This window comes from Castor canadensis, chromosome 16 (assembly GCF_047511655.1).
Source record: "Castor canadensis chromosome 16, mCasCan1.hap1v2, whole genome shotgun sequence".
NCBI lineage: Eukaryota > Metazoa > Chordata > Mammalia > Rodentia > Castoridae > Castor > Castor canadensis.
In genome coordinates this window covers 1,741,048-1,767,692 of record NC_133401.1, presented here as the reverse complement: position 1 = coordinate 1,767,692, position 26,645 = coordinate 1,741,048, and the positions used below count along the sequence as shown (strand labels likewise).

The following is a 26,645-nucleotide window of genomic DNA, read 5'->3' as shown; positions in this document are numbered from 1 at the left end:
GTAGCAAGTGCAGAGGTTTTTACCCTGTGAAAGAAACTGGAAAGTTCCCCAGTACCACCACCACATTTAAAAAAAAAACAGAAAAACTAAGCTGGTCACTGGTGGCTCTCGCCTGTAATCCCAGCTACTCAGGAGGCAGAGATCAGGAGGATCATGGTTCAAAGCCAGCCCAGGCAAATAGTTTGTGAGACCCTATCTCAAAAAAACCCATCCCAAAAAAGAGCTGGTGGAGTGGCTCAAGGTGTAGGCCCTGAGTTCAAACCCCAGTACTGCAAAAAAAAAAAAACCCCAAAACAAAAACAAAAAAAACCCTAGAGAGAAACAGTTTTAGCAGGAGAAAGCAGGAAGAAAATCCCTTCTGGTTTCACCACCTAAACATGACAGGCCTCAGCATTTTTGAACAATCCCATCCGGCGTTTGTTAGTGTGTTTTGCTGTGTCTTTCATCAGCATTGTGACAATCAGATGTGACCTGACCTTAAACAGCTGCATGGCATTTCATGTGGAGGCCATGCAATAAATAAGTTGACCATTTCTCTGTCAATACATGAAGTGGGTTGGCCAGGCGCAGCTACACAGGCAAGGAACCCACAGGAATTGCCCTGTGACAGAGAGCCAGGAAGACCCAAAAGGAGAACACAAGGGTGGGGTCGCTGGTTTAGCACCGGACACCTTCCTCTAGACAGGTTCTACTGTGTTTCCCAGGCTGGCCTGGAACTCGCGATCCCCTGCCTCAGCGACAGAGTGCTGGGACTGCAGGCGTGATCACCAGGCCGGGTTGGGCTGGCGCAGAGGCGGCGGGGTGGCCCACCATGGCGGCACGGGGTCCGGGCGCGGGGCGTGGAGGGGCTCGCGGGGCCACCGTTCCCCGCCAGGTGTGTGTGGCCACCAGCAGGTCGGGCTCCGAGATGGCCTCACCGCCAAGCAGCAGGAAGTCCTCGGCGCAGTCCAGGAAGACTTCGTCCATCTCCAGCAACTGGGCCAGCACGGGCAGGTCGGGCTCTCTCCTGTCCGGCTCCAGGAGGGTCTCGGGCGAGTCCAGGAAGGGCCCGACCGTCTCTGGGAGCTCGTACCGGCCCCGCAAGGTGCCCTGGGCCACCCTGGTGAGGGCTTTGGGCCGCTTCAAGCTATTTCTCCCCGAGATCCGCCGGGACCAGCTGCTGGCCGCCTACGACCCCCTGGCCTTGGATGAAGTCCCTCAGCCATGGGCGGAGCAGGACACCACGTCGCAGAAGACGTTCTGGGGCGACCATCAGCAACTCTCCAAGGTCGGAACCGCCCAGGAGGGCAGGGGAGGGCAGGGGAGGGCGCACGCGGTTCTTGGGGCGCCCTTGGCTTTGGGGCCGCGCGCTGGCCGCAGGCGCTGCACCTGTCACGGCCGCAGCCCCCGCCCCGCGCGCCACCTGGTTACCCCTCCCTGCACCTGCACCCCTCGCCGCGGGAAACCAGCCTGAACCCCTCCTCTCCTCGTTCACGACCCCCAGTGCTTCCCCAGCTGGCACGTGCACCCCACCCCAGGACATGTGGCCCTGGGCAGCAGGGCGTTGGCAAGCTTGCTCCCTCTGCTTCTGAGCTCTATGGAGACGTTTTTTCACATAGCAGCTGATTCTGGTGCACAACACGGAGGAGTCAGCGGTCTTTAAGGATTCCCAGACTGATGCAGCCATCACCCCAAAAAGACACTCCACTTAGCAGTCTCCTATCTCCCCATAAGCCCATGTCCCCAACTCTAGGTGGCCACCAGACTACTTTCTGCCTCAGTAGAATGCTGGTTCTGTACCTGTCAAAGGCCAGTGATGCGCGGTCTTTTTTAACTGGCTTCTTTCCCTTGCCACAGTGTTTTTAAACTTTATCCACGTGATACTATGTATCAGTACTTTACTCTTTGTTTTTTTAAATTAATTTATTTTGTAGTACTAGGGTTTAAACCCAGGGCTTTGTGCTTTCTAGGCAGGTGCTCTACCGCAACAGTCACTCCACCAGCCCTTTTATTATTATTATTATTATTATTATTATTGGTATTGGTATTGGTATTTTCGAGATGGTGTCTATTTTGCCCAGTGCTGGCTTCGAACTGTGATCCTCCTGATCTCTGCTTCCTCAGTAGCTAAGATTACAGGCGTGAGCCACTGACTTCTTATTTTGTTGTCAAATAACATTCCATTGTATGGTCTATGCCACATTTTACTTAGTCATTCAACGGGTGATGGACTCCTGTGTTGTTTTCTTGCCATGAATATTCTGTATGTATGCACAAGATTTGGGGTACACATTTTAACTTTTTCACATGGGTGTGAAATTAGTGGGCTACATTTTAATTTACATGTTTACCTTTTGGAAGAAGTGCTGAATTACTTTTCCAAAGTGGCTGCACAATTTTGCATTCCCATCAGCCTTGTGGGCGTTTATCACAGCCACCCTAATGCCGTGACATGGGATCTCTGCCCGCATGGGTTACAGGCGTGAGCCACCCGCGCCTGGCTTGCTTGTCTGTTCAGTGTTGAGATGTAAGGGTTCTTCACTCTACACACAGGCCCTTGTTGGATACCTGATGCACAAAATGTTTTCCCGTTCTCTTTTCACTTCTTGATGGCATGCTTTGAATTTACATGTGTGTTTCCCTCTCAGAATGACATGGTTTTCATGCCTACGTTGAAGCCTTAGGTCTATTCTGAGTTCATTTTTATATGTGATGGGTGTGGCATGTGGATAGCTAGAACAATCTGCTAAAAAGGCTATTGTCTCCCTACATAATTGCCTTGACATCTCATGAACCACAGTCGACATAAACATGAGTATTTCTTTTTTTTTTTTTGGCAGTACTGGGATTTGAACTCAGGACCTTACTCTTGCTAGGCAGGAACCTTACTACTTGAGCCACTCTGCCAGCTCCCCACCCCCTTTTTTTTTTTGATAAGTTTTTCAAGATAGGGTCTCACAAACGATTTGTCCAGGCTGGCTTCAAACCTGGATCCTCCTGATCTCAGCCTCCTGAGTAGCTGGGATTACAGGCGTGCGCCACCAGCGCCCAGCAAATTTGAATGTTTCTTTCTGGAGTCTCAACTGTATTTCACTGGCTTCTTGTTCTAGCTTCATGCTGGTATACCGTCTTGATTAATTTTGATTAATTGCTTGGTCATAAGTTTCAAAGTCAAGAAGTGTGAGTCCTCTGCCTTTGTTCTTTTTAAAGGTTGTTCATGGCTGTTTGGGTTCTTGTCAATCTTCCTATAAGCTTTAGGGTCAGCTTGTGAGTTCCTACAGAGAACTCAGCTTGGAACCTGATGAGCTGGTGTTGAATCTATAGAACCTCTCCGAGAGTATTGTCATTTTAACAATACTACCCCTGCCTGTCTATGAACATGGGCTATCTTCCCATTTATTTAGATCTTTCAACAGGGTTTTATGATTTCCAAAATGCAAGTTGTACCTGTTCTTTCTTTAGTTCATTCCTGCGTGTTTTTGAAAATGGAATGTTTTTACTATTTTTTTTTCAGATCACTCATGGCAAGTGTTCAGAAATACAATTTATCATTATTATTATTGTTGTCATCTTGGTGGAGCTGGGGTTTGATCTTAGGACTTTACACTTACAAAGCAAGAGCGCTACTGCTTGACCCGTCCATTTTGCTCTGGTTATTTTGGAGATAGGATCTCATGACCTATTCACTCAGGCTGGCCTCCAATTGCAGTCCTCCTGATCTCAGCCTCCCAAGTACCTCCCAGGCATGAGCCACCGGTGCCCGGCTGCAAGTGACTTTTTCACAACACTCTTGTATCCTGTATCATTGTGAGACGTGTTTTTTTCTTTCTCTTTTATTTTTCAGATCCCATTTAAAACCCTGCATGGGCACGAGCAGGCCGTGAGCTCCTGTCACTTCTGCGTGGACGATACCAAGCTCCTCAGCGGTTCCTATGACTGCACTGTGAAGCTGTGGGTAGGTGGCTGTGTGGGCGTCTCCTGGGGCTAAAATGTCTCACAAGCTTGGGCACCTCCTGTGGCCAGCTCCCCGGTACCGAGGCCAAAGGTTTGTAAAAGCCTCTGAACAAAGCCAAGACAGAGGCGCCCACCCCGAAGTGTCAGGCCGTCAGAGAGAGGTCAGTGGGCCAGCAGCCAGTCTGTGGGTCTGGATGCAGTGCGGGGAGGGGACGGAGACCAAAAGACCGACAGCCCCAGGCTTTGGAGAGGTTGGTCCTGGTGTGGCTGGATCCTACCTGGGCTCTCTCCTCGCCCTGCCTCACCTCACCTCACCTCCCCTCTTTCTTTTCTGAGATGACTTTCTATGCAGGCTGGTTTACATAGGAAGAGACTTACTACGAGACTTACTATATAGCCCAGGCTGGCTTTGAACTCACAATCCTCCTATCTCCACCTCCCAAGTGCTGGGATTTCAGCTGTGCACCACCACACTTGGCTGAGCTGTCATTTGTCTGGGGCTGGTGTACTGAGTGTGGATCAGTACACTAGGGGAAGAAGGCACAGGGTTGCAGGCAGGTAGCCACCAGAACCTGTCCAGAGCCTTGTGGATGTGGCCAGCTGACGCTGGCTGCGGGAGGAGCAGGGCTGGGGGATGGCAGTGGCAGTTGGGGAGGTGGGGACAGGCAGAAGGTGGCTGGGTAGGACAGTCAGTTCTGAGTTTCACTGGCCTCTGGCTTCAGAGGCAGGAAGGGGATGGGGTGGAAAGAGTCAGGGCTGGTTCCTGGTTCTGGTGTAGATAACTGAGTCCATCCCCTGACCCTACAGATGCCCTCAAGGATATCTTCAGTCATCTGGGGGCCAAGGCCATGCTGACTGGGCAGGAGGGTTTGTAGGCTGTCCCTGTTGGTCATACCCCATGCGCAGGACCTGCCAGCTGTGTGGCTCCGGTGGTTATGCCACCTTCTGGGCATCCTGATCCTCTCCAGCCTCACAGAACCATCTGTGTGCTTGGGCTGCCCAGCCCAGACCCCAGCAGTGCCCACTCCCTCCCTCTGCTGCAGCCCCTGTGACCCCTCCCCTGTCCCAGGGCTCTGGGTTCCCCAACCCACAGCCCCTGTCCCAGAGCCCATGATGGCCTGGTTGGTAAGGCTGCCACTTTCTCTGGGGAACCTTTAATTCTTTTTCTAACCCTCTGGGGTGACCTGGAAACCCTGGTTCAGGGGCTCTCTGCCCCTGTGACCAGAGGACAGGGTGGTAACTGTGCAGGTCACCATCCTCGGATTCTTCCTTCCTTCTCACCTGTGAGTCAGCAGGACTCATGGGCTTGCTGTTTGGGCTGAAGGGCTGTCGTCTCCAGAAACGGATATCTGCCTTTTCCCCTTTGGTTGTTGTCCCCAAACTAGGGACCATCCACTGAAATCTCCCGGGTTCCCCGTGGCAGCTCCGTGCCCTGGTTCCATGCCTGTCCCACACTTTACCCACAGGGCTGTCAGTTCTACCTCTGAAGCTCTCTTCCTCCCCTGAGCTACCACTCTTCCTGTCCCAGGAAATGTGTCTCAGTGTCCACACCCTCACCCCGACCTTGCCTCTGCCTCCTCCTCCAGGCAGACCTGCCCCACCCACCGAGCCTTGCTCACGTCTTTTTGGGGTTTGAACTCAGGGCCTCATGCTTGCTAAGCAGGTGCTCTACCACTGGAGCCACTGTCCAGCCCTTTTCACTTTAGTTTATTTTTCAGATAGGATCTTGCTTTTGCCCAGGCCAGCCTCGAACCACAGTCCTCCAGTCTCTGCCTCTTGTGTAGCTGGGATTACAGGCAGGCACCACTGAGCCTGGCCCAACACTTCTTCACCTCTAGTTCCAAAATTGGCAGTTCCCCTTTGGGCTTCCTGCCTTGGCACCCACAGTGACTGCCTCCCCCCCAGGAGTCCCCTCTCTTTGCTCTAATGCTCTTCTCCTTATAGGAGGTTTTTCTAACTATTAGGGCCCCTTTCCTCCTCATTCATTCAAAACTGATCAGTGTCCCCCCTTCATATTGTCCGAGGCCACAGGTGGGTGCTCCTTCCAAATGCCCAGTGCAGAGAGCTGGCTGCTCTGTCCACAGCTGCTGTTCCTTTTGTGACCATGTGGTATCACTGTTGAATGCCGAGGCTGCCCAGCCCCATGGACACTGGTCCACTGTGGTGCTGCCCTTAGCTGGCCTGGGGCCCTGCCCAGGCTCCATGGGCCTCAGTCCCAGGCCCCAAGGTAATCACTTTCCTAGTTCAGAGTTAGACACATTTCCTTAGAGCAACACACCAGCCAGGCCGGCTGGGTACCAGGCTGTCAGAACCACCCATTCATTCTTCTTTTTTTGGTGGCACTGGAGTTTGAACTCAGGACTTCACACTTGCAAAGCAGGTGCTCTACTGCTTAAGCCACACCTCCAGTCCATTTTGCTCTGGTTATTTTGGAGATGGGGTCTTGAGAACTATTTTTCTGGGCTGGCCTTGATCTCAGCATTTCAAGTAGCTGGGATTACAGGCATGAGCCACTGGTGGCAGACTAGAACCACCCTTTCTTCCCAAGCTTCAGCCCAGGCCCCCAGCCTAGACATGTCCTCCCCTGGTGAGTTGCCCTGGGCTTTGAGGAGGGTCTTCTGGGATTACCTGAATGTGACCCCACTGTGTCCTGTCTTGTGGGGCGGGCTGAGGGGCCGGTCTGTCAGAGAACCCTTCACATAGCAGGTCTGGGGCTGCTGGCTTTAGTGAAGCTGTTAGTAGGGCGGCCCTTGGTGTGCATCTGGGAACTGGGCCCATAAACAGCATCCGACCATTCTATGAGGCATCCCCTGAGAGATCAGGGTGGCTCACCCCACCTCGTGTTTGTGCAAACTACTTTCCTTCTGGAAGCCTGAAATGTGGGTGCGGTTAGGCACAGGGCTCCCCCAGTGCTCCTCCCCAAACCTGTGGGCTTCTAGGCCCAGGCACATATTACTGACTGACAGCACTTCATCTGTGTGGTTGCCATTTGTTACCGAGGAATTAAGTACCTCTATAAGACTCCCAAACACCTGTGCCTGGCCTCCTGTGCCCAGCCTCCATGCCTGGCCTCTTCTGGACTTCACTGCCATCCTCTTTCCCTTTGCTGGTTTAGCTTTGGCCCAGCTGTGACTATGACTACAAAGAGCTCCACAGCTGAGGGTGGTCTGGGGGACCCCTGGCACAGTGTCCTTTTGCTCCCAGAAGGCCCTGGGTTCCTAATGCAAAGTGGTCCTTCCATATTGGGGGTGTTGTCAGGCTGAGCAGTGTCCACATCCTCGCTGTGTTACTCAGCCTTTCATCACTATGACAAACAACCGAAGCTGGGCGTCAGTGGCTCACTCCTGTAATCCCAGCTACTCGGGAGGCAGAGATCAGGAGGACTATGGTTTGAAGCCAGCCTGGGCAAATCCTTTGAGAGACCCTATCTTGACAAAGCCCATCACAAAAATGGGCGGGTGGAGTGGATTAAGGTGTAGGCCCTGAGTTCAAGTCCAAGTACTGCAAAAAAAAAAAAAAAACCTAAGGGAGGAAAGGTTTATTTTGGCTCCTGGTTTTGAAGGAGCCATTGCCTAGGACCTGAGGTGAGGCAGAGCATCGTGGCAGAGAAGCAGAGCTGCTCACCTCATGGCAGGCAGGAAGACGGGGACAGGGATACACCCTTCAAAGGCCCGTCCCCAGCAGCTTCCTCCAGTCAGGCCCCACCTTCTACAGTTCCCAGCCTGTGCAGTTGTGAATCCTTCAAGTGGATGAATCCACTGAGGGGATCGCAGCCCTGGTAGTCCAGTCACTTCTCAGTGATCAGCGAGCACCAGCCTTCAACACCTGAGCCTGTGGAGGGGCTGCTTCACCCTGGCTTGACGTAGAGATGCAAAATCTTTCTAGTGGGGTCATTTTCTTACCAGTACCTTTTTTTTTTTTTTTTGGAGGAATTGGGGTTTGAACTCCGGCCTTTGTGTTTGCGAAGCAAGTGCTCTACTGCTTGAGCCATTCTTGCTCTGGTTACTTTGGAGTTAGGGTCTCAAGAACTGTTTGCCTGGGCTGGCCTCAAACTGCAATCCTTCTAATCTCAGCCTCTTCAGTAGCAAGGATTACAGGCGTGAGCCACCAGCACCCAGCTAGCAATAACGTTTGTGAAAAAGGGACTTTCCTCTGTTTGTCCTGATAAGCTGTGGGCACATTTCTTACTAAAACTGCTTGATCTCTGCCCCTTAGACACACTTTTGCTTTGATATGTTGCTTTGTTCTCATCACGTGCTGTTTTTGTTTGTTTGTTTTTTTTGGTGGCACTGGGGTTTGAACTCAGGGCCTCACGCTTGCCAGGCAGGCGCTCTACCACTTGAGCCACTCCACCAGCCCTGTTTTTGTGATGGGTATTTTCAAGATAGTGTCTCATAAACCATTTTTCCCCCCCGAATGGCTTTGAACCTTGATCCTCCTGATCTCTGCCTCCTGAATAGCTGGGATTACAGGCGTGAGCCACTGGCCCCCTTCTTTTTGTCCGTATTTTTACACGTATCACGTATAGTCTTTTAATTTTTTTGTTTGTTTTTGCTGGGGATGGGCCCCAGGGCCTTGTGCATGCTAAGCAAGCCCTCAACCATCAAGCTATCTCCCCAGCCCTTGGTTTTTTGAGACAGGGTCTCCCTGTGTGGCTTAGGCTGGCCTCAAACTCCTGATCCTTCTGCTTCACTCTCCTGAGTGCTGGGCAGGTGGACTGTTTTTTTTTTTAATACATAAGTCTTTGGCCACAAATCCTGTTTATTTTCTTAGGAGGGGACCCCTTGAACTAGAATTGTTGAGTGAAAGGGTGTGAGTTTTTAGAAAAGATCTTGAGAGATATTGCTAGATTCTGTAGTCTCCTTGGCCAGCACAGAGGGAGGAAATTATCTGTCTGCTCTCAAGGCGGCCAGGCCGGCCTGGCGCCTGGAACCGCGTGTGCGGGGTGTTCCCTGAGTCCTGCGGGGGTCTGGTGCTGGAAAGCGCTTTTGCTCTTTGGAGCGCGTGAGAGCTGAAGGACAGGGGGCTGCTAGTGACCTGGGCAAACACGGCGGTGACCGCTCTCTCTCCTCTCTCTCCACTGACTTGAGGATGCTCTGGATGGATCTGTGATTCGAGATTTCCAGCAACGGCCCAGCGCTCCTGTTTTAGAGTGCAGTGTCACGGCCGACAGCAGAAGGTGACGGGTCCTCTTTTTATACAGTGGTCAGGAAAAGCGAGGGTCAGCAGGGAGGCCAGTGGACAGACATGACAGTGACAGGTGGTTTTTTTTTTTTTTTTTGTGGTACTGAGGTTTGAACTCAGGGCCTCCACCTTGAGCCACTCCACCAACTCTTTTTTGTGAAGGGATTTTCGAGATAGGGTCTAACGAACCATTTTCCTGGGGCTGGCTTTGAACCACGATCCTCCTGATCTCTGCCTCCTGAGTAGCTGGGATTACAGGCGTGAGCCACCGGCGCCTGGCTCAGGCTCTTTGTTTTTAGAGGGATCCCAGCAGTTTCCAGTGGGGCTTATGAGGCATCTTGAAATAAAAGAATATTCTTTTATTTATTTATAGATAATATTCTTTTATTTATCTTGAAATAAAAGAATATTATTTGCCATCTTGACCCAAAAGTATAAAAAAGAAGAAAGAGTCCTCACAGGAATGGCAGGCCTACTTGTCTCTGTCATTAAGACCCAGTGTGTGTCATTTCATTTCCAGAATTGTTGCTTCATCCTATGACAAGTCAGTGAGGGCTTGGGACGTTGAGACTGGCAAGCTGCTGGTAGGTGTGCCCTGCCCCGGTGTCCTGACTGGGTCTGGCAGCTTTGGGCTGGACCCTGGGTTGGGGAAGATGACAAAAGCTCCCGTCTTCCAGGAAAAGAAAGTGTCCCCAGGGACCAAGCTGCAGCCCACACAGCACCCTGCAGTACTGGGCACTGAGTACTTTAGAGCACGGCTCTGGTGAGGGAAGCTTCTTCTGCTGGAAAGACGGAGGGAGGGTTGGATGGACAGGAAGAAGCTGGGGGGAGGCTGGGCATAGCATCCCGGGCTCCCCTGTGGGCCGTTTGGAGTGAATTAGTCAGGAAGTAGAGCTGAGGCCACCAGACAAAAGCCGTGTGGCCAAAGGGCCAGGGCTTTGGGCCTCTCCCAGTCTGTTCTCTGCCTGTCTTGCATGGGGCCACTGTCCTCCCATCCGGACAGTCTGGGGTTCCTCCCTCTCGTGTGCCACACCCGGCAGCCTCTACCCCACTCAGGAGCCTCCAACTGCCCTCCGGTGCCCACCCTGCCCACTTCCCCGCAGGGCACGTGACTCTTGTCACATCCTCGTTTCTTCTCGTTTCCTTTCCTTAAACACCAACCGTTCTGAGTGCCAGCCTGCACTCCTGGCACTCTGGAAGCGGAGGTAGGAGGATTGCGAGGTGAGGCCGGCCGGGCCGACAGAGTGAGACCCTCCAATCGGAGGTTAAAGTTGACAACTTGGTGTCTTTTTTCCCATACGTTTGCTTTGAGCGCAAGCAAGGCTGTTTAATTAATAAACATAGTGTCATTATGCACTTACTTCCTGAGCCCGACCCCCCGCCCCACCTCTACTGGAGGATTGCAGTTCAAAGCCAGCCCAGGGAAATAGTTCCAGAGACTCCATCTTGAAAAAACCCAACACACACCAGGGCTGGTGGAGTGGCTCAAGTGGTAGCAAGTGAGGGGCCCTGAGTTCAAACCCCAGTGCTGCCAAAAAAAAAAAATAATAATATAATAAAGTTTTAGAGTCTTTGCTCCTAGTTCCTGTGTGGGGAACAGGAAATGTTTCTTTCTCTCCCCCTCCCCTTGTCTATATTTCATCCTGAGGAGCTGGGATTACAGGCGTGAGCCATGGCACCTGGCTCTATGATTTCTTTTATAATCTAGTCCCTTCTGCCATCTTATAATTTTAGGAGTGAGTCACCAAGTCCATCCACATTCAGGGGAGATCCATGAGGCTGTACCTGTTGGAAAGAGGACAGATTTTAAAGCTGTCACAGTAGCAGCACCGTCATTTGTGACATCCAGAAAGAGTCTGTTTTCCTAGATTGTTGAGCAGTGCATTGTCCCCTTCTTGTGCCCAGGGGACTGAGGGGCTTTTGTGTCTTGTCTGTGGTGCCATGAGCAGGGCAGTCATTCAGTCAACACTTGTTTCCCTGACTGCACAGATATGAAGTTAGCCCTTGATACAAGCTTCCTGCCTCTTTTCTAGGCGATCTTACTGTCTGTGGTCCTCTGTCCTGGACACAGGGCAATTCATTGCCTTGCTTAATTTAATTCATTAAATTAAACTAACTTGACGCGTCAGGTCCCTCTTCACACGGCTAGCCCCTTCAAAGTTTGTGGACATGCATGGCTCAGAGCCACCATGTTTGATGGCGCCTTTGCATCACTGTAGCCGGCAGGCCAGAGAAAACAAACTTCTCCTTGTCTGTCGCCCCCTTTCAGTGGAAGGTCAGGCACAATACTTTTATCGTGTCCTGCAAGTTCTCCCCCGACGGCAAATATGTGGCTTTAGCCCTGGATCTGGATCGTGCACTCTGCATAATGGACTCAAAAGACGTCAGGTCTGTGATCCGCGTCAAAGGTGAGGTTGCCTGGGCTCCCTGCTCGCTCTAGCTGCCGTGCGGTGGCCCCCATGGGTGTCACCTCACTGGGAGGGGCTTTCAGTTGCTCTGTGGTGTGAAACTGCCACGGTAAGAATCGCATGAGAGCTGAGACCCTGATGGAGAAAAGCAAAGAGTTAATCCAAGGCTGTTCCTCTTTGGTTAATGCTGTTCCCTTCGGTCTTGTGCTTGTAGCAAATGAAGAAATGTTCTTCCTCTCCTTTTTTTTTTTTTTTTGGTGGCACTGGGCTTTGAACCCAGGGCTTCAGGCTTGCTAGGCAGACACTCTCCCCTTGAGTCACTCCACCAACTGAGATAGTGTTCTGCTGCAACTTGTCGTGGACACTGAAGGCCGAAGCTTTTATTGAGTGGAGGCTCAGCCTTCGTCACATTTCTACCTGCATCTTGAAAAGAGCAAAAGAATAGTCACCATATGTTATGTCAGTGTCCTGGTTGTGACACTGTGCTGTCATGAGGCCAGATGTAACCATGGGGAGGAGGCGGGGACACTGGAGGACCTGCAGGATTTCTCAGAGTTATTCAATGTATTTGTGTGCAAGTTTGCAGTTATCTCAAAATAAAGAATTTAGAAAGATGTCATAATTGTAAAAAGAAAAAAATTCAGTATGTCAAGGAAAATGTAGACGGTGGCTATTCCTGTCTAGTCTTCTCCCAAGAAGTAACTCCTATTACTACTTGGGGGATTGGGCAACGGGGATGAACTCAGCCCCTCAGGCGCACCAGGCAACCAGTCCATCTGCTCTGAGCTCCACCCCCAGCCCAAAGGTATTTATCTTTTTTTTCTGATGGGACTGGGGTTTGAACTCAGGGCTTCACACTTGCAAAGCAGGTGCTCTACCGCTTGAGCCACACCTCCAGCCCTTTTTTGTGAAGGGTGTTTTTCAAGATAGGGTCTTGTAAAAACTCTTTGCCCAGGCTGGACTCGAACCTCCACCCTCCAAGTACATGGAATAACAGGTGAGAGCCACTGGCAGCTGGCAAGGTGTTTATTGGTATTTACTGTTAACCATGCATTGCTGGAGGGCTTCCTGAACTCTGTGTTGTGTGTCCACCCTCAGGTCTTTCAACATGTGACGCCCCATAGCTCACATTTCTCTCTCTCTCTCTCTCTCTCTCTCTCGTTTTTTGTTTTTTTGATACTGGGGTTTGAACTCCAGGCCTACACCTGGACTCACTCCACCACTCCACCAGCCCTTTTTTTTTTTTTTTTTATGATGAGTGTTTTCGAGAGATTCTCTCCAACTATTTGCCCAGACCGGCTTTGAACCGCGATCCTCCTGATCACTGCCTCCTGAGTAGCTGGGATTACAGGCGTGATGCGGAGCTTTGCACGTGTTTTTTGGGGGTAAGGAATAGGTGAGCTGAGTCCACCAAAGTCTGACACCCAGTGGGCCCTCAGGAAATGTTTGTGCAGTGATCACAAATCACATTACATCTCCACGATGCCCCTGGCTGGGGGAGTCGTGTGCGTTCCTGTGGGGCTCTCGGAGTCACCGTCCCCTATCTGTGTGCAGATCATCACAGGAAATCCATCATGGCTTGCTCCTTTGACCCCGACAGCCAGAAGGTGGCTTCAGTCTCTTTGGACGGAAGTATCAAGATCTGGGATGTCACATCGCAGGCCACTCTGCTCAGCATCAAGAAGTGAGGAGCGTCCTGGGTGGCGGGCAGCAGCCTGCAGCGGGGAGGTGGGCAAGGTCTCCCTTCACACCCTCGCCATTCCCTGTGCAAACCAGAGTCTACGTGGAGGCGTCCAGTGCGGTCATGGTTGCTGCAGTGAGGCTGGGGACAGGCAGGCCAGGGAGAAGCCACCCACTGTGGCCCGCGCCCTGGGCAGGGCTGGGTCTCAGATGCATTTGTTCCCACGTGAGCCAACACTGGACACCATTGTGCCGAACACCCGGAAAAATGTCGACTTCAGCATCTCCTCCAGAACGGGAAGACCTGCTGTGTTATGGTGGCTCACGCCTGTAATCCCAGCTACTCAGGAGGCAGAGATCAGGAGGATCACGGTTCAAAGCCAGCCCAGGGCAATAGTTCACGAGACCCTATCTCAGAAAAAACCCTTCACAAAAAAGGGCTGGTGGAGTGGCTCACGGTGTAGGCCCTGAGTTCAAACTCCAGTACCTACAAAATAAAGAAAGAAAGGACGAAAACGAATGGAAAGACCTGACAATGTACGGCTGCGAGGCTTACCTTGCAGGTGGCCGGGCCAGAGGCCGTCACTGCAGCAGGGTTTGGAGTTGGGGTGGCAGACTGTGCCTGCACCTGTTGCCCTGCCCACTCTGCTCAGAAGCTCCTACCTGGACCAGCTCCATGGCGGTCTGGCCAGGTGTTCGAGGGCCTGCCTTCCGTCCTGGGTAACCTGGAGCCTCTGCAGGATGACCCAGGAGGGGGGTCCCGTGCACAGTGCTGGCCGCACGGTGGATCACCAGCGTGTGCCTTGTTACTTAGAGTGCCACGCAGGGAAGAGTGGGTGAGGGCAGCAGAGGGGACAGAGCACCACCTGAAGGCGAGTGTCCACTTTGTTCAGTCACCCAACTGTGCACTGTGACGGGAAAGAAAAATGTCTATTGGTCATTTTCATTTACCTTAAATTTGTGATCTTTAGAAATGTGGCTTTTAGCAAAGAGACACAGAGATGAGGAGTCTCAGAGTCACAGGACAGGGCTGGCGTCACGGTGTGTGACCTCAGAGGTCAGACAGGGGCCACACTCACAGAGGCCCTCGTGTGATTTCATGCCCTGCTGTTGACATCTTTAAATTCTTATGATTTTAAAAATGCTTGGTGGTACTGGGATTTGAACTCAGGCCCTTCTGTTGGCTATGCAGACCCTCAACCACAGACCCTCAACCACTTGAACCACTTTTTCCTTTGTTGGTTTATCTCATTTATTGGCAGCACTGGGGTTTGAACCCAGGAGCTCACGCTTGCTAGACAGGTATTCTTACCACCTGAGCCACTCCACCAGCCCATTTTGTGTTAAGTTTTTTCGAGCTAGGATCTTGTGCACTATTTGCCTGGACTGGGCTGGAAATGAGATCCTTCTGATCTCTGCCTCCTGAGTAGCGGGGATTACAGGCGTGAGCACCAGTGCCCAGCTGCTTTAGTTATTTTCCAGATAGGGTCTGGCATTTATGCCCGGGCCAGCCTCAGCCCTACACCTCCTAATTAGAGATTTGTGCCACCACATCAGCCTCTTTGGGATTTCTGAACAAGAGACTTTCTTTTTTAAATTTCAAAACTGTGTAATTTAATTCTATGACATTGTAAAACAGGCATCTCAGCACCAAGGTTAGAAGGTATGAAAGGATGTTTTATAATCCCAGCTGCTCAGGAAGCAGCGATCAGGAGGATCGTGGTTCAAGGCCAGCGCAGGCAAATAGTTCACAAGACCCTATCTCGAAAAAACCCAACACAAAACAGAGGCTGGTGGAGTGGCTCAAGGTGAAGGCCCTGAGTTTAAATCCCAGTATTGCAAAAAGAAAAGCTCCAGCACAAAGAACAAAGTGCTCAAATCAGCATGCTGGCTGATAAATCCAGAGCTGGCGTGGCACGGTGTGAGCAGTGCACACCTGGGCCGTGGCAGGCAGTGGTCAAAGGAATGGTGTCCCTCTGTACCCCTGCCCTCTAGGTGGGCTCTTGGGTCCTCCCAGAGCCACCCAGGGCTGATGCGTCCGCCCATCTGTGTTTCAGGGCACACGCCAATGCAATCTCAAACTGCTGTTTTACCTTCAGCGGCCACTTCCTCTGTACCAGCTCCTGGGATAAAACCTTGAAAATATGGAACATCCACTCGGGGGAGCTCCGCAACCGCGGAGCCTGTGTGACTCTGGTGCAGGGCCACGCGGGCTCCGTGAGCACCTGCCACGTCTCCAGGGACAGTGAGTACGCGAGAAGGACTCTGTTTGCTGGGCGGAGTCCTCGCCATCTGTTCCAATCTGCTTCCTGACACAGATGGAGAGGTGTTTGTCGGGATTCCAGCAGTGGGATCGGTTTTGGTTTTGTTTTGGTTTAATCCATGGGGATGAAAAATCCAAGAGGGAACTTCTCAGGCACAAATTATTTACAAATGGCCGAAGATCAGCTCCACGTGGCCTAAGCAACAAAAGAAAGTAACTCTGTCATGGAAAAGGGCAGCAGCAGCTGTGACGTCAGGCATGGCTGGAACCAGAGACTCAAAGGCAGCCAGGGACCCAGCCCTTCCCTGCCTCTCACACTTTTCTCTTGTGTTGGTCCTTCCCCTCTAGGAGGCAAAGATGGCTGCTGGCAGGTCCAGGCCAACTGGCTCTGGCCATCCTGGAAGAGCAGAGACCCTTTGTCTGATCACGCTGGCATAAATCCCAGGGAAGACTCCCATTGGCTCAGCTTGGGCTACAGGCCCACTTCTGAGCCAATCATTTTGCAGGGGATGAAGGCCTCTGATTGGCCAGGCCCAGATGACTTGTCCACCCGTAGAGCTAGACACGCTAGACACTGGGGCCAGTGCTGTCTGAACCAGAGGGATGGAGGGAAGGACAGGGGTGTTTTCCCCTAGGAAACTGGGGGCTGTTGTCAGGTGACGGGTAAGGACGTGCAGGGGGACAGTGACAGGAAGCTGTCATGGATGAGGCGGGAAGGGGCAGTCCCAGATATCCAGAAGCCACATGTGTTCCCCCAACCCCATAGGTGCTAGTGAGGTGAGGCTTGTCCTGTGTGTCTAGGGGCGGGGGTGGCCCAGGCGGTACACAGGGCCTGACTTCAGAACTGCTGAGGTGTTTCTGAACAACCGGCCCCAGCAGAGGTGTCCCGTGTCTAAGTCAGACGTCCTGCCTTGGCTTTACTGGGATCAAGGTCACAGGCCGTCCGTCATGATTACTGCAAATGCACCTGTTTCTAGAACTTATTTCTAACCCTAGCGTCAGTACTCACGGCCCTTTGGAGGCCACTCGCAGATGTGTGCAAAGCATATGTGCACGTGCCTGGCTGAGTGTGAACAAGGTGATGCTCTGCCTTCTTGTCTCAGTCCCCCTCACTGCCCCTTACTTTTTTTGGGGGGTGCTACTGGAGTTTGAACTCAGGGCCTTGTGCCTGCCAGGCAGAAGCTCAACCACTTAGGCTGTACTCCAGCCCTTTTTGATTTAGCTATTTTCAGATAGGGTCTTGAGTCTTTGCCCAGGGCTAGCCTCGGACTGTGATCCTCTTACCTGTGCCTCCTAGTAGCTGGGATTCTAGGCATGAATCACCACACCCAGCTAAGGTCCTGTGATGATCTAGATAGTGTCACTTTTTTGTGCTTTTTATTGGTAACTTTGCTGCTTAAAATGTTCCCCCAGCCCCGTGCTGAAGTAGCGTTTAGCACTAAGAATAAGAGCGCTGTGGTGTGTCTCACGGAGAAAATCCTGGGTGTACAGTCAATGCCAGCCCATCAGCCGTACACGTTAAATCAGGTGTCTTTGGATAGAAAACACCGGTAAAGCAAGGTCACGTTCACTGACCAAGTGGTGAAAATGCGACCAGGGGTTTGCACGAACCTCACCCTCCTCTTCCTAGCGGCAGTGCTTGGGTGGCTGCAGTAACACTGTGGAACGTAACCACGGTGAGGGACAAGACTCGGTGACAATTGCTGGGGTCACTGGACACCCAGGAAGGGGTTTCAGCACAGTCAGAGTGAGCCACGATCGAGCCGATCAAATGCACGGCAACTGACCCTGCTGCGGCCACACCAGAGGACCCGCCTGGCCAGGAGGCTGACCCCAGCATGGCGACTCTTTCACTTTGTCTCCCAGGCTCTCTTCTCATTTCTGGAGGCCTCGACAAGACGGTGGCTATCTGGGACGTCGGAGAAGGCTACCGGAAGCTATCCCTGAAGGTACAAAAGCCACCATCCCCTGGTGGGCCCTGAGTGGCCTTTTCTAGAACAGAGTGCAAAAGAAAACCTGGGACCTCATGAGAAAGGGATCTCTATTTCCTTCCATCCTCCTAAACCCCAGAGTATTATTTTTTTCTTTTGGTGGCACTGGGCTTTGAACTCAGGGCCTCACACTTACTAGGCAGGCGCTCTACCACCTGAGCCACTCTGCCAGCCCCCAAAGTATTATTTTTAAAAAGCATATAATGTCTGTACTGTGTACGCGATCCACCTGGCTCTTGAATTTGTATTTTAACCCAGTGTTGACAAAATCAGCATGGAATTAGTAAGCACCACTGCGTTCCTGACCGTGCTCCCTGCGGTGGTGTTTTTATAAAGGCATCGTCTCCAGGTCCTTGCTAAGATTTGATTTTCCTTCAGGGTCATGATGACTGGGTGACTGACGTTGCTATCAGCAACAACAAGAAATGGATCCTGTCTGCTTCCAAGGTAAAAGTGGCCAGGCTTGGAGTGACTTCCCATGTCTATTGCGTTTGTCAAGGGGTGACAGCAGAAGTGTGGTTCCCAGGTATAAAATTCCTAGACAGGGTGAGCATCAAAGTGCATGCCTGTAATCTTAGCAAATCAGGAGACTGAGGTATGACGAGGGTGAGTTCAAACCTGCTTGGGCCACATAGCAAGACCTTTCTTCAAAGAATAAAAAGAAAATAATTGCTGGGTGCCAGTGGCTCACACCTGTAATCCTAGCAACTCAGGAGACTGAGGTAGGAGGATGGTGAGTTCAAGGTCAGCCTAGGCTACATAGCAAGTTCAAGCCTGGGCTACAGAGTAAGACCTTTTCTCAAAAAAGAAAAAGAAAAAGAAAACAATTCCTGGGTGCCAGTGGCTCACGCCTGTAATCCCAGCTACTCAGGAGGCAATCAGGAGGATTGAGGTTTGAAGCCAGCTGGGCAAAAGTTCCTGAGACCCCATCTCAAAAACACCCAACACAAAACAGGGCTGGCGGCGTGGCTCAAGTGGGAGAGCGCCTGCTAGGAAGTGTGAGGCCCTGCAGACAGCTTGGGGGCAGGTGCCAGCTCGGGGTGCACATTAGAGATCAGAGGTCCAGGTGGGTGTCCCTCTGTCTGCACCAGTGCATCTTGGGATTCCCGTTCTGTTGGTGCGTAATAGCTAGGCTCTCCTCCACATGGGAGGGTCAGAGAAGTCGGGGCCTGGCCTGCCTCCCACCCAGGTCTAGAGACTCTGGGGGGACTCTTTGTAACATTAGCAGCATTTTAGAGACCGGCCTGTGGTACAGGTGAACCAGACTGACACCACGATATGACACGTGACAAAAATGATACACTTGCATGTTATTGCTTTGATATAAAAACAGAAAAAATGACTTTATTTGACATTATATGTTATTCTGTAGTTTTTCCTTTTCTGTTACATGAAGGCTATTTAAAAACATTATCATTATACTGTACTGGGGGAGCATTGTGACATTTACAGAAGTTCTTGCAATGTATCATAGTTGAATTCACCCCTCCACCATTCTCCTTTATCCCCATTCCTGGAATAGTTTCAGCAGGTCTCATTTTTCCATTTTCATTCATGAGTGCATAATATTCCACCATATTCACCTTCCTATGCACTTTCCTTATATCCTCCCATTTCCCACTGGTGCCAACCCCCAGACAGGGCCTGTTTTACCTTCCTGGTCTCCATTTTTGAAAAAAAGGCATTTTTATTTGTTTAAGATAGCCACACAGGAGTTCCTTGTGACATTTCCATGTATATATGTATTACAACCCGAATTGGTCCATCCCCTCTATTTTTCTCCTTTCTTTCACATGGATCCTGTTAATTTAAACACCCCCACAACAAGACTCGCCAACAGTGGCAATCGGAAATAGTTTACGGCAGGCCATTTAAATAAGTATGTCTAAAATATCGGAATAGTTTATAATATTTCTTCCTGTCCTCTGTTGGGACTGGGGTGTAGCTCAGTGGCAGAGCACTTGCTTACTATGCACGAGGCCTGGGGTTCAATCCCCAGCATTGTTGTACTGTGGGGCGCAGAGTAGAAGAAGCCTAGAGAACCTGACGTAAGCACGGTTGTGCTCAGTGATCTGCAGGCTGAGTCTGGCACAGCCCCAGCCACAGAAGAGAGCGAGAGGCAGAATGCAGCACAACTGCTTTTCCTAAGTCGTTTACCTTCAGAGAAAGAAGCAGGAACGCAGGTTTCTCTTGTCACAATGTCACTCCCCTCCTGGAGAGCTGCTTCTCCACCTCCTTGTTTACCACTGGGTATAAAAGACTTGCTGGAGGAGGACGGGGGATGTTGACTGAAGGATTGATGGAGGATTGGGATTCTGATTGGCTGGCTGTGGGCTGCTGGTGAGGCTGCCACCGACGCTGACGCTGCTGGCTGCTGTGACTCCACCCGAGCTTTCTGCACGAGAACTTTATACACAGGCTTTAGAAAAGCTAAGAGAACACGGGACAGAGCGAGTCTGAGGAAAGAGACTTTAAAGAATAGAAAAGAAACGAGGTTTTAAGGAATAGTAAGGAAGTAAGGCCTTAAAGAATAGAGAAGAAAAGAAGCAAACGAAAGAGCAGTCAACAGAGAAAAGAAGCAAGGAGGCTGCTGTGCGTCTCCATCCGAGCCCAGCACACCTGGCCCCAGCTTTGTTTCTATCTTTTGTCCTTTCTCCATCTCCAGTCGCCCCCACTTCGGTTAGGTCAGGAGGAATGGGAGCTTGAGGAAGCTCTTGAGATTGTCTATCTAAATTTTGTAGCGTTATGGAAATACATAGATCAGTAGGACTAATTAGACAGATTCTACTTATGTTAAACTTTTTTAAAAACACTGGGCTGGGCGTGTTGGTGCAGGCCTGTAATCCCCGCACTGGGGAGGCTGAGGCAGAAGAATTCTGAGGTCAAGACCAGCCTGGGCTATATAGGGAGACACTTTCCCCCCAAAAAACAAAAAACAAGCTGGGTGCCAGTGGCTCACACCTGTGATCCCAGCTACTCAGGAGGCAGAGATCAGGAGGATCGAGGTTCGAAGGCAGTGCAGGGAAATAGTTCATGAGACCCCATCTCAAAAAACCCATCACAAAACAGGGCTGGTGGAGTGGCTCAAAGTGCAGACCCTGAGTTCAAACCCCTGTACCGCACAAAAAAAATAGTGATAATTACATGATATACTTTTTATCACAATTTTTAAAAAACCAAGGACATGTTTCTTTCTGGTCATCACACAGGAAGGTCTTCTGTTTCCATTCTGGTAGTAGTCCTGAGAGCCACCTGCAGCCTTTGGGACACCCTCTCTGCTCTTACCAAGCCAGTGTCACACCCATCCCTCGTGTCAGCCCGTGTGTGACGGACACCACACTGACCATCCTGTCCACAAAAGCATGAGTACACTTATACGCTTACTATGGGTGCAGGTTTTAGGGTTTTCTTGGCAGTACTGAGGCTTGAACTCAGGACCTCACACTTCCTAGGCAGGCGCTTTGCCACTTGAGGCACTCTCTCAGCCCTGGTCTGGAGCTCTGGATCCTCCTACCTCTGCCTCCTTGATGCTGGGATTATTGGCATGCACCACCCTGTCCCATTTGGTTTTCGAGATAGGGTCTCTTGAACTATTTGCCAGGGCTGGCTTCGAACCGCGACCCTTGTGATCTCTGCCTCCTGAGTAGCTGGGATTACAGGCGTGAGCCACAGCACTTGGCTGACTTTTTACTGTGTCTCTAGTTTTCCTTTTCCAGAACATCATCTAGGTGGAATGGCACTGTCTGCAGCCTTTTCGGATGGGCTTCCCTTGCTCGACAGCATGCACTCGAGGTTCCTCCGTGTCGTTCTGTGGCTAGGCAGCACAGTTCTCTTGGTCGTCTGACCGCGCACTGTGAGGCTGTACCACTGCCTCATTCGTGACTTGGTTTACTGTTTTTAACCTGCTTCAGGACAAGACCATGAGACTCTGGAACATTGAGGAAATTGACCAAATTCCCTTGGTAAAGGAGAACAAGAAGGCCAGGGGCTTCAAGGTCAAACAGGTTGGTCTTCACCAAGCCCAGTGAAGACTTTCATTAATCCCCTCTAAGTTATCCTTAGAACCGTGAACTAACACCATGAAATTCTGACACCTTACGAGCAAGGTATAAGGGTGCAAGAAACATTACGTACTGGGCTGGTGGAGTGGCTCAAGCAGTAAGAGCACCTGCCTAGCAAGTTGTGAGGTCCTGAGTTCAAACCCTAGTGCTGCCAAGAAAGAAAAAGAAAAGAAAAACAAAAGCATGTAGCCTGGCACCAGTGGCTCATGCCTGTAATCCCAGCTACTCAGGAGGCACAGATCAGGAGGATCACGGTTCGAAGCCAGCCCAGGCAAATGGTTCAAGAAACGCTGTCTCAAAAACACCCACCGAATAGGGCTGGTGGAGCGGCTCAAGGTGTAGGCCCTGAGTTCAAACCCCAGTACTGCAAAATTAAAACCAAAAAGCATGTAGTAAGTCACGTGGTGAGCAGTAATTGGGAGAAAAACCAGAGGAAAGAGAAAGGGCAGTGCTGGGGTGGTCTTTATTATTTATTTAGGGTGATTGGGAGGGATCGCAGGGCTTTGTGCGTGCCAGGCAGGCGCTCACTGCTGAGCTGCACTCCAGCCCCTATGGCAGTTTCAAGGTGAGTCAGGATAGGTGTCATGGAGGTGGCACGGTGAGGTAAGGGGGAGCTGTGCAGTGCTCAGGTGAACTTCCTACCAGGGGAAGGAACAGCAGGTGCAGGGCGAGGCAGGTGAGCTTGCTGGTGCCTGAGGAGTGGAGTGAGCGAGGTGTGGAGGAGACGAGGTCGAGGCAGCAGTGGCAGGTGTGGCTGACTCTGACACCCAGCCGCACACCCCTGGCTTGGACCCGCGCCGTTTCGGCTCAGGAGCCCATTTCTCCAGGCTCATGTGGCATGGCCAGCCGCAGAGGCCACCAAGCTCTCAGAGGGGCTGGCTGGGAGCCACTACTTCCGGAGCAAAAACTTAGGCAGTGCTGCAGAACAGGGAGGGGACGGTGGGACCCACATGGACCTTGGCTTCATGGCCAGCTGGTCCTCCCGGCCTTCTTGACCTTGTTAGTCCTCACACCGTGTCCTCTGCCTGCCAAAGGGCAGGCCCAGGAGCTGCCTCCTTTGTGAGCGTTGCTGCTCTGGGGTGGACGGTGGGAAACTCAGAGGTAGGTGGCCAAAAGATCTGATCACCTTCTTGTAAAAGAGAGAAGAGAGCGAGAGACTTAGATGAGGCCACCATATCTCCTCAGTCGCACGGTTCTGCCCTGCACAGGGCTGGACATCAATTCCTGACCTCCCTGCCACCAAGTGGCAGCCCTCACAACGGCCTTCAGTACCTGCTTAGGTCTGAGGGGACAGGGAGCAAAGCCCGTGCTCATTCTCGTGTTGGGGGCCCGCCATGAGCTCCGGGCAGAGGAGGGCTAGAGGCGCAGGGGGGCCCAGCCAAGGTAGCTGCAGGGGGAGCTGCACCCTCACATCTGATCCTTCTGACCTGCTGTATGACGATATTTCACACCAGTGCAAAGGATGTGACAGGCCTTTCTCCATCCATGAAGGCGATGACCCTTCTGAAGTCACCAAATGCGTGTTCTGCAGGACGGATGAGCGCAACCAACAGGCAGAGGCCTCGTCCTCGGGAGAGGAGAGCAAGGACGCATGATGGCCGCCGGGCCCCGCAGGGACCCTTCTGCAGTGAGACGGCCTGTTGGACCGTGGCTGGGCTCTGTGCGCAGTGCCGCTGTCTCAGCCCCTCTCCCACGGGGTGAATGCTTAGTTTTAGCTTTCATGAAGAATAAAGCCAGATTCCTCTGGAAAACGGGCGTTTTGCTAGGTGTTTAAGCTGTGCGTCTGGCTGCTCACCCCATGTCGGTGGAGTTGCCCGAGGAGGACCTGGGCTGCCACTGGCACTTTCTAAGGACAGGTCTGCCAAATGACTATGAAGAAGCCTGGGGTTCCCCTGGGCGCAAGGATGGCTTGGCTATGGCTTGTCCCCCAGGTTCATGGACTGGAAACTTGGTCCCCTGTGTAACACTGAGAGGTGGCGTGGTGCAAGAGGAAGTCATGGGGGGGCCACCCTTCTCTTGGGAGTGGGTTAGCAGACTTATAAGGTAAGACCACCCTAGGCGTTTGGTTTCTTCCCTACCTGCTGCTGGCTGTTCTCACATGTGCACCCTGCCTGTTAAGATAGCATGTGGCCACCTGGTCTTGAATTCCCCTGCGTCCAGATCTATGAGCATAATAAACCTCCTTCCTTGATAAAGTACCCAGCCGCAAGGACTTTGTTACGGCAACACAAACCCTAACCCTAACCCTAACACTGCTAGTGCTCCTGGGTGGCCACCTGTCAGAGCAGAGCAAGGTCTGCTGACAAGTGGGTGGTGGCATTTCCATCACAGGGTGTCCCTTCACCCAACCCAATTCCCTGAAGACCCATGCGGGTGTGCAGCCAGGTGTCCTCCCGATTCCGCAGCGCGCCACACAACAGAACATCCATCCAGAGAGGGAAACACGCAGGGCCTCCTGTCCCACCTGGGGCGGCTCCCGTCATCTTTGCGGATCATTTTAGAGACCCGATTGCAGCACTGACTGACGCAGTGTTGACTGATGGGCCGTGCGCAGCACTCACAGCTGCACCTGGGGATCGTGCAGGTGCAGGTCCCATGCTGGGCGCCATCCCATGCTGGGGGCAGCAGCTCAGCATGATCCACTCATGCACAATGCACGTCAAAGCTGCCCCTGGCCTTCCCAGCTGGGGCCGAGGCCTCAGCACACCTGGAGACCCCACAGGTGCACGTAAAGGCCGGCTGGGCTGCACACGTGACCTCGGTGTCCCTGCGGAGCGACCACAAATCATGCATTTGCTTTTGCACGGACCTGGCTTCTGCAGGGTCTCCCGCTGGAGTAACGGTGGGCCAGGCCTCAGCAGCGCCGGGGCGCAGTGGCTGTCGTGCCAGTATGGGAACCCTGGTGTGTGTGGGGTGCAAAGTGGGGGAACCCCGGGTGGGAACGGCCTGGTCCTACGCCGGCACGGACACCTCCCTCCACCTGGCGCCCCTGACTCTCCCCCTGGGCAGACAGACGCGCCCCTCCTTCCCCCAAGCCCGTACCCCCAGCAGCCAGACGACCGACGGACGGCGCGCCTCCCTACGTCACTTCCTGTGCGAACAACCGCTCCAGTATTAGCGGAAGACGTAGTCGCTATTGTGACGGAGAAGCCAGGCCCCGCCCATCACGTGCCAGCAGACTTCCTGTCTTTGCGTCCCGCCCTCGAGCTTCCGGCGCACAGTCGAAATCCCACACTGCGCATGCACTAGCTGCTAAGCACAGGAGTAGCTCCGCGCATGCGTTTGCATCATGCACTAACTAGAGATGGGGAAGAGTTTCGCAGGCCACGTACGCGGGCGGCGCCGTGGCTTAGTTGGTTAAAGCGCCTGTCTAGTAAACAGGAGATCCTGGGTTCGAATCCCAGCGGTGCCTCAGCCGAGCAGTAGTGCTGTCGTTGCCCTTTTGCGTTTTTCTTCATGTTGGTCTGTACACAGCCGCAACTACCGGTCACTTTAGGGGTGTGAGGGAGCCTAAGAGGTCATTTTAGCTCGGTCCCTGCCGGGGCGGGGCTGGCCTGGCATGTCACTGCGCAGTCACCGCCGAAGTCTCCGCAGTTTTCCATGGCGTGGGGTCGCCCCGAAGCGGCCATCGGGGTGGGTCCCACGGGGCCGAGTCTAGCCAGGCCTTCCAGGGGCGACTTCTCTCTGTCCTGTCGCACGAGCCGCCGCCGTGCAGACCGGAGACAGGGGGTCAAGTCAAGGGTGCCCCGCGGGCCACGGGTTCGAGTCCCCCGTGTGGCTGCCGGATGTGACCACCCCCTGGACAGAGGATCTGACCGAGCTCAGGTCAGGGCGCAGCTAGGGGTGAACCCCAAGGGCTGGCTGGGGCTCAGGAGCTTTAAAAACTTCCCAGGATTCACACAGGCCAAGCCCAACAGGACAGGCCCAGGGAGCCCCGGAAATCAAGCTGAAGTTGGTTTTTTTAATCTGATTTTTTAACCCCCTCTTTTTTTTTTCCTTTATTGTTGTGCTGGGTGGGGGTTCTTACAATGTATCAAATGTCATTCCTGAATTCACCTCCCCACCATTCTCCTTCATTCCCCTCCCTCTTGAAACCCAAGTTTTGGATCCAAGGGTCAAACTCCTGAGATTCCATATGGCAGGTCCGGCCACCTGCCCCGAAACACCAAATCAAGAGGCATGGAGAAGGCAGGGAAAGGAGGCTCAGGACACACCGTGGGAAGAGGCAGAGCGGGCACTCAGCCATCTTCAGCCATCTTCAGGGTACAGACATGAGCTGTGGATTTAAGTAGGCAGAGAACTGGGGACAGGGACACAGGCACACTTGTTAAACAGTCCCAGTCACAGGTGAGGTCTGGTTGGTCATTGTCTCAGTCCTTTTTCTGAGAGGTCTGGAGTTGTAATCCAGAGTCATTGTCACCTGGCAGGTGGTCCATCCTGAGGAGGCTCTGCTGTTGGTGGTAGTTTGTCCCATGTCACGAAGATGTTATCAGTTCTGTGTCTGGAATCCAAGGTGACTGCAGAGAGAATGACGGCTCAGAGCAAAGACAGATGCAAAATGGAGGCAGGGAGGCCAGGCTTCTCCTGCTCTTAGTTAATTTTGGGCCCAAGTGAGGAGTCAGTGCTGCTCAGCAAAAGCAGCTTGAGCGCTCTTATAATCCCCGACATGTTCCCAAGGATCCTCCACCTCGAAAGTGAGGTTTCGACCCAAACCCATCCTCAGCTTAAAGCATCTTGAGTTGAGAATAAAGGTGGACGCTGGTGGCTCCCACCTGCAATCCCAGCTACTCAGGAGAGATCAGGAGGACCTCGGTTCAAAGCCAGCCAGGACAAATAGTTCTGCAGACCCTGTCTCGAAAAAACCCTTCACAAAACAGGGTTGGTGGAATGGCTCAAGGTGTAGGATCGGAGTTCAAAGCTCCCCCCCATCAAAAAAAGTGACCCGTAATATCCTAACCTGTGTGGAGTCCCATCTTGGCCTGGCCCACACACGCCAGCCGAGGGCTGGGCCCGATGGCCTCACCCGGGGCCTATGCTACAGCAAGTGTTGACTGACTCCTGGAATTGACTGACTACCTCGCTGAGACTGAGAAGTGTCACAGGACAGACTGCCAGGTCTTTTGTT

The 26,645-nt window shown here is 52.4% G+C and overlaps 1 protein-coding gene and 2 non-coding genes across 3 annotated transcripts; 2 read left to right on the top strand and 1 right to left on the bottom strand.

Annotated features, from left to right (window-relative positions):
- Positions 1 to 906: 906 nt before the first annotated feature.
- Positions 907 to 23,115, top strand: Wdr88 (WD repeat domain 88). The gene is made up of 11 exons (XM_074057084.1): positions 907 to 1,267; positions 3,824 to 3,934; positions 9,024 to 9,112; positions 9,638 to 9,701; positions 11,387 to 11,525; positions 13,080 to 13,209; positions 15,263 to 15,450; positions 17,335 to 17,417; positions 17,838 to 17,906; positions 21,371 to 21,463; positions 22,975 to 23,115. Exons 1-11 carry the CDS (start codon positions 908 to 910, stop codon positions 23,113 to 23,115), a joined length of 1,467 nt encoding a protein of 488 aa, XP_073913185.1. The 5' UTR covers position 907.
- Trnaa-ggc (transfer RNA alanine (anticodon GGC)) lies at positions 8,215 to 8,287 on the bottom strand. The gene has a single exon. It is a non-coding gene; the product is annotated as a tRNA-Ala (tRNA).
- A 1,743-nt stretch (positions 23,116 to 24,858) lies between the features above and the next one.
- Positions 24,859 to 24,932, top strand: Trnat-agu (transfer RNA threonine (anticodon AGU)). The gene has a single exon. It is a non-coding gene; the product is annotated as a tRNA-Thr (tRNA).
- Positions 24,933 to 26,645: the final 1,713 nt, after the last annotated feature.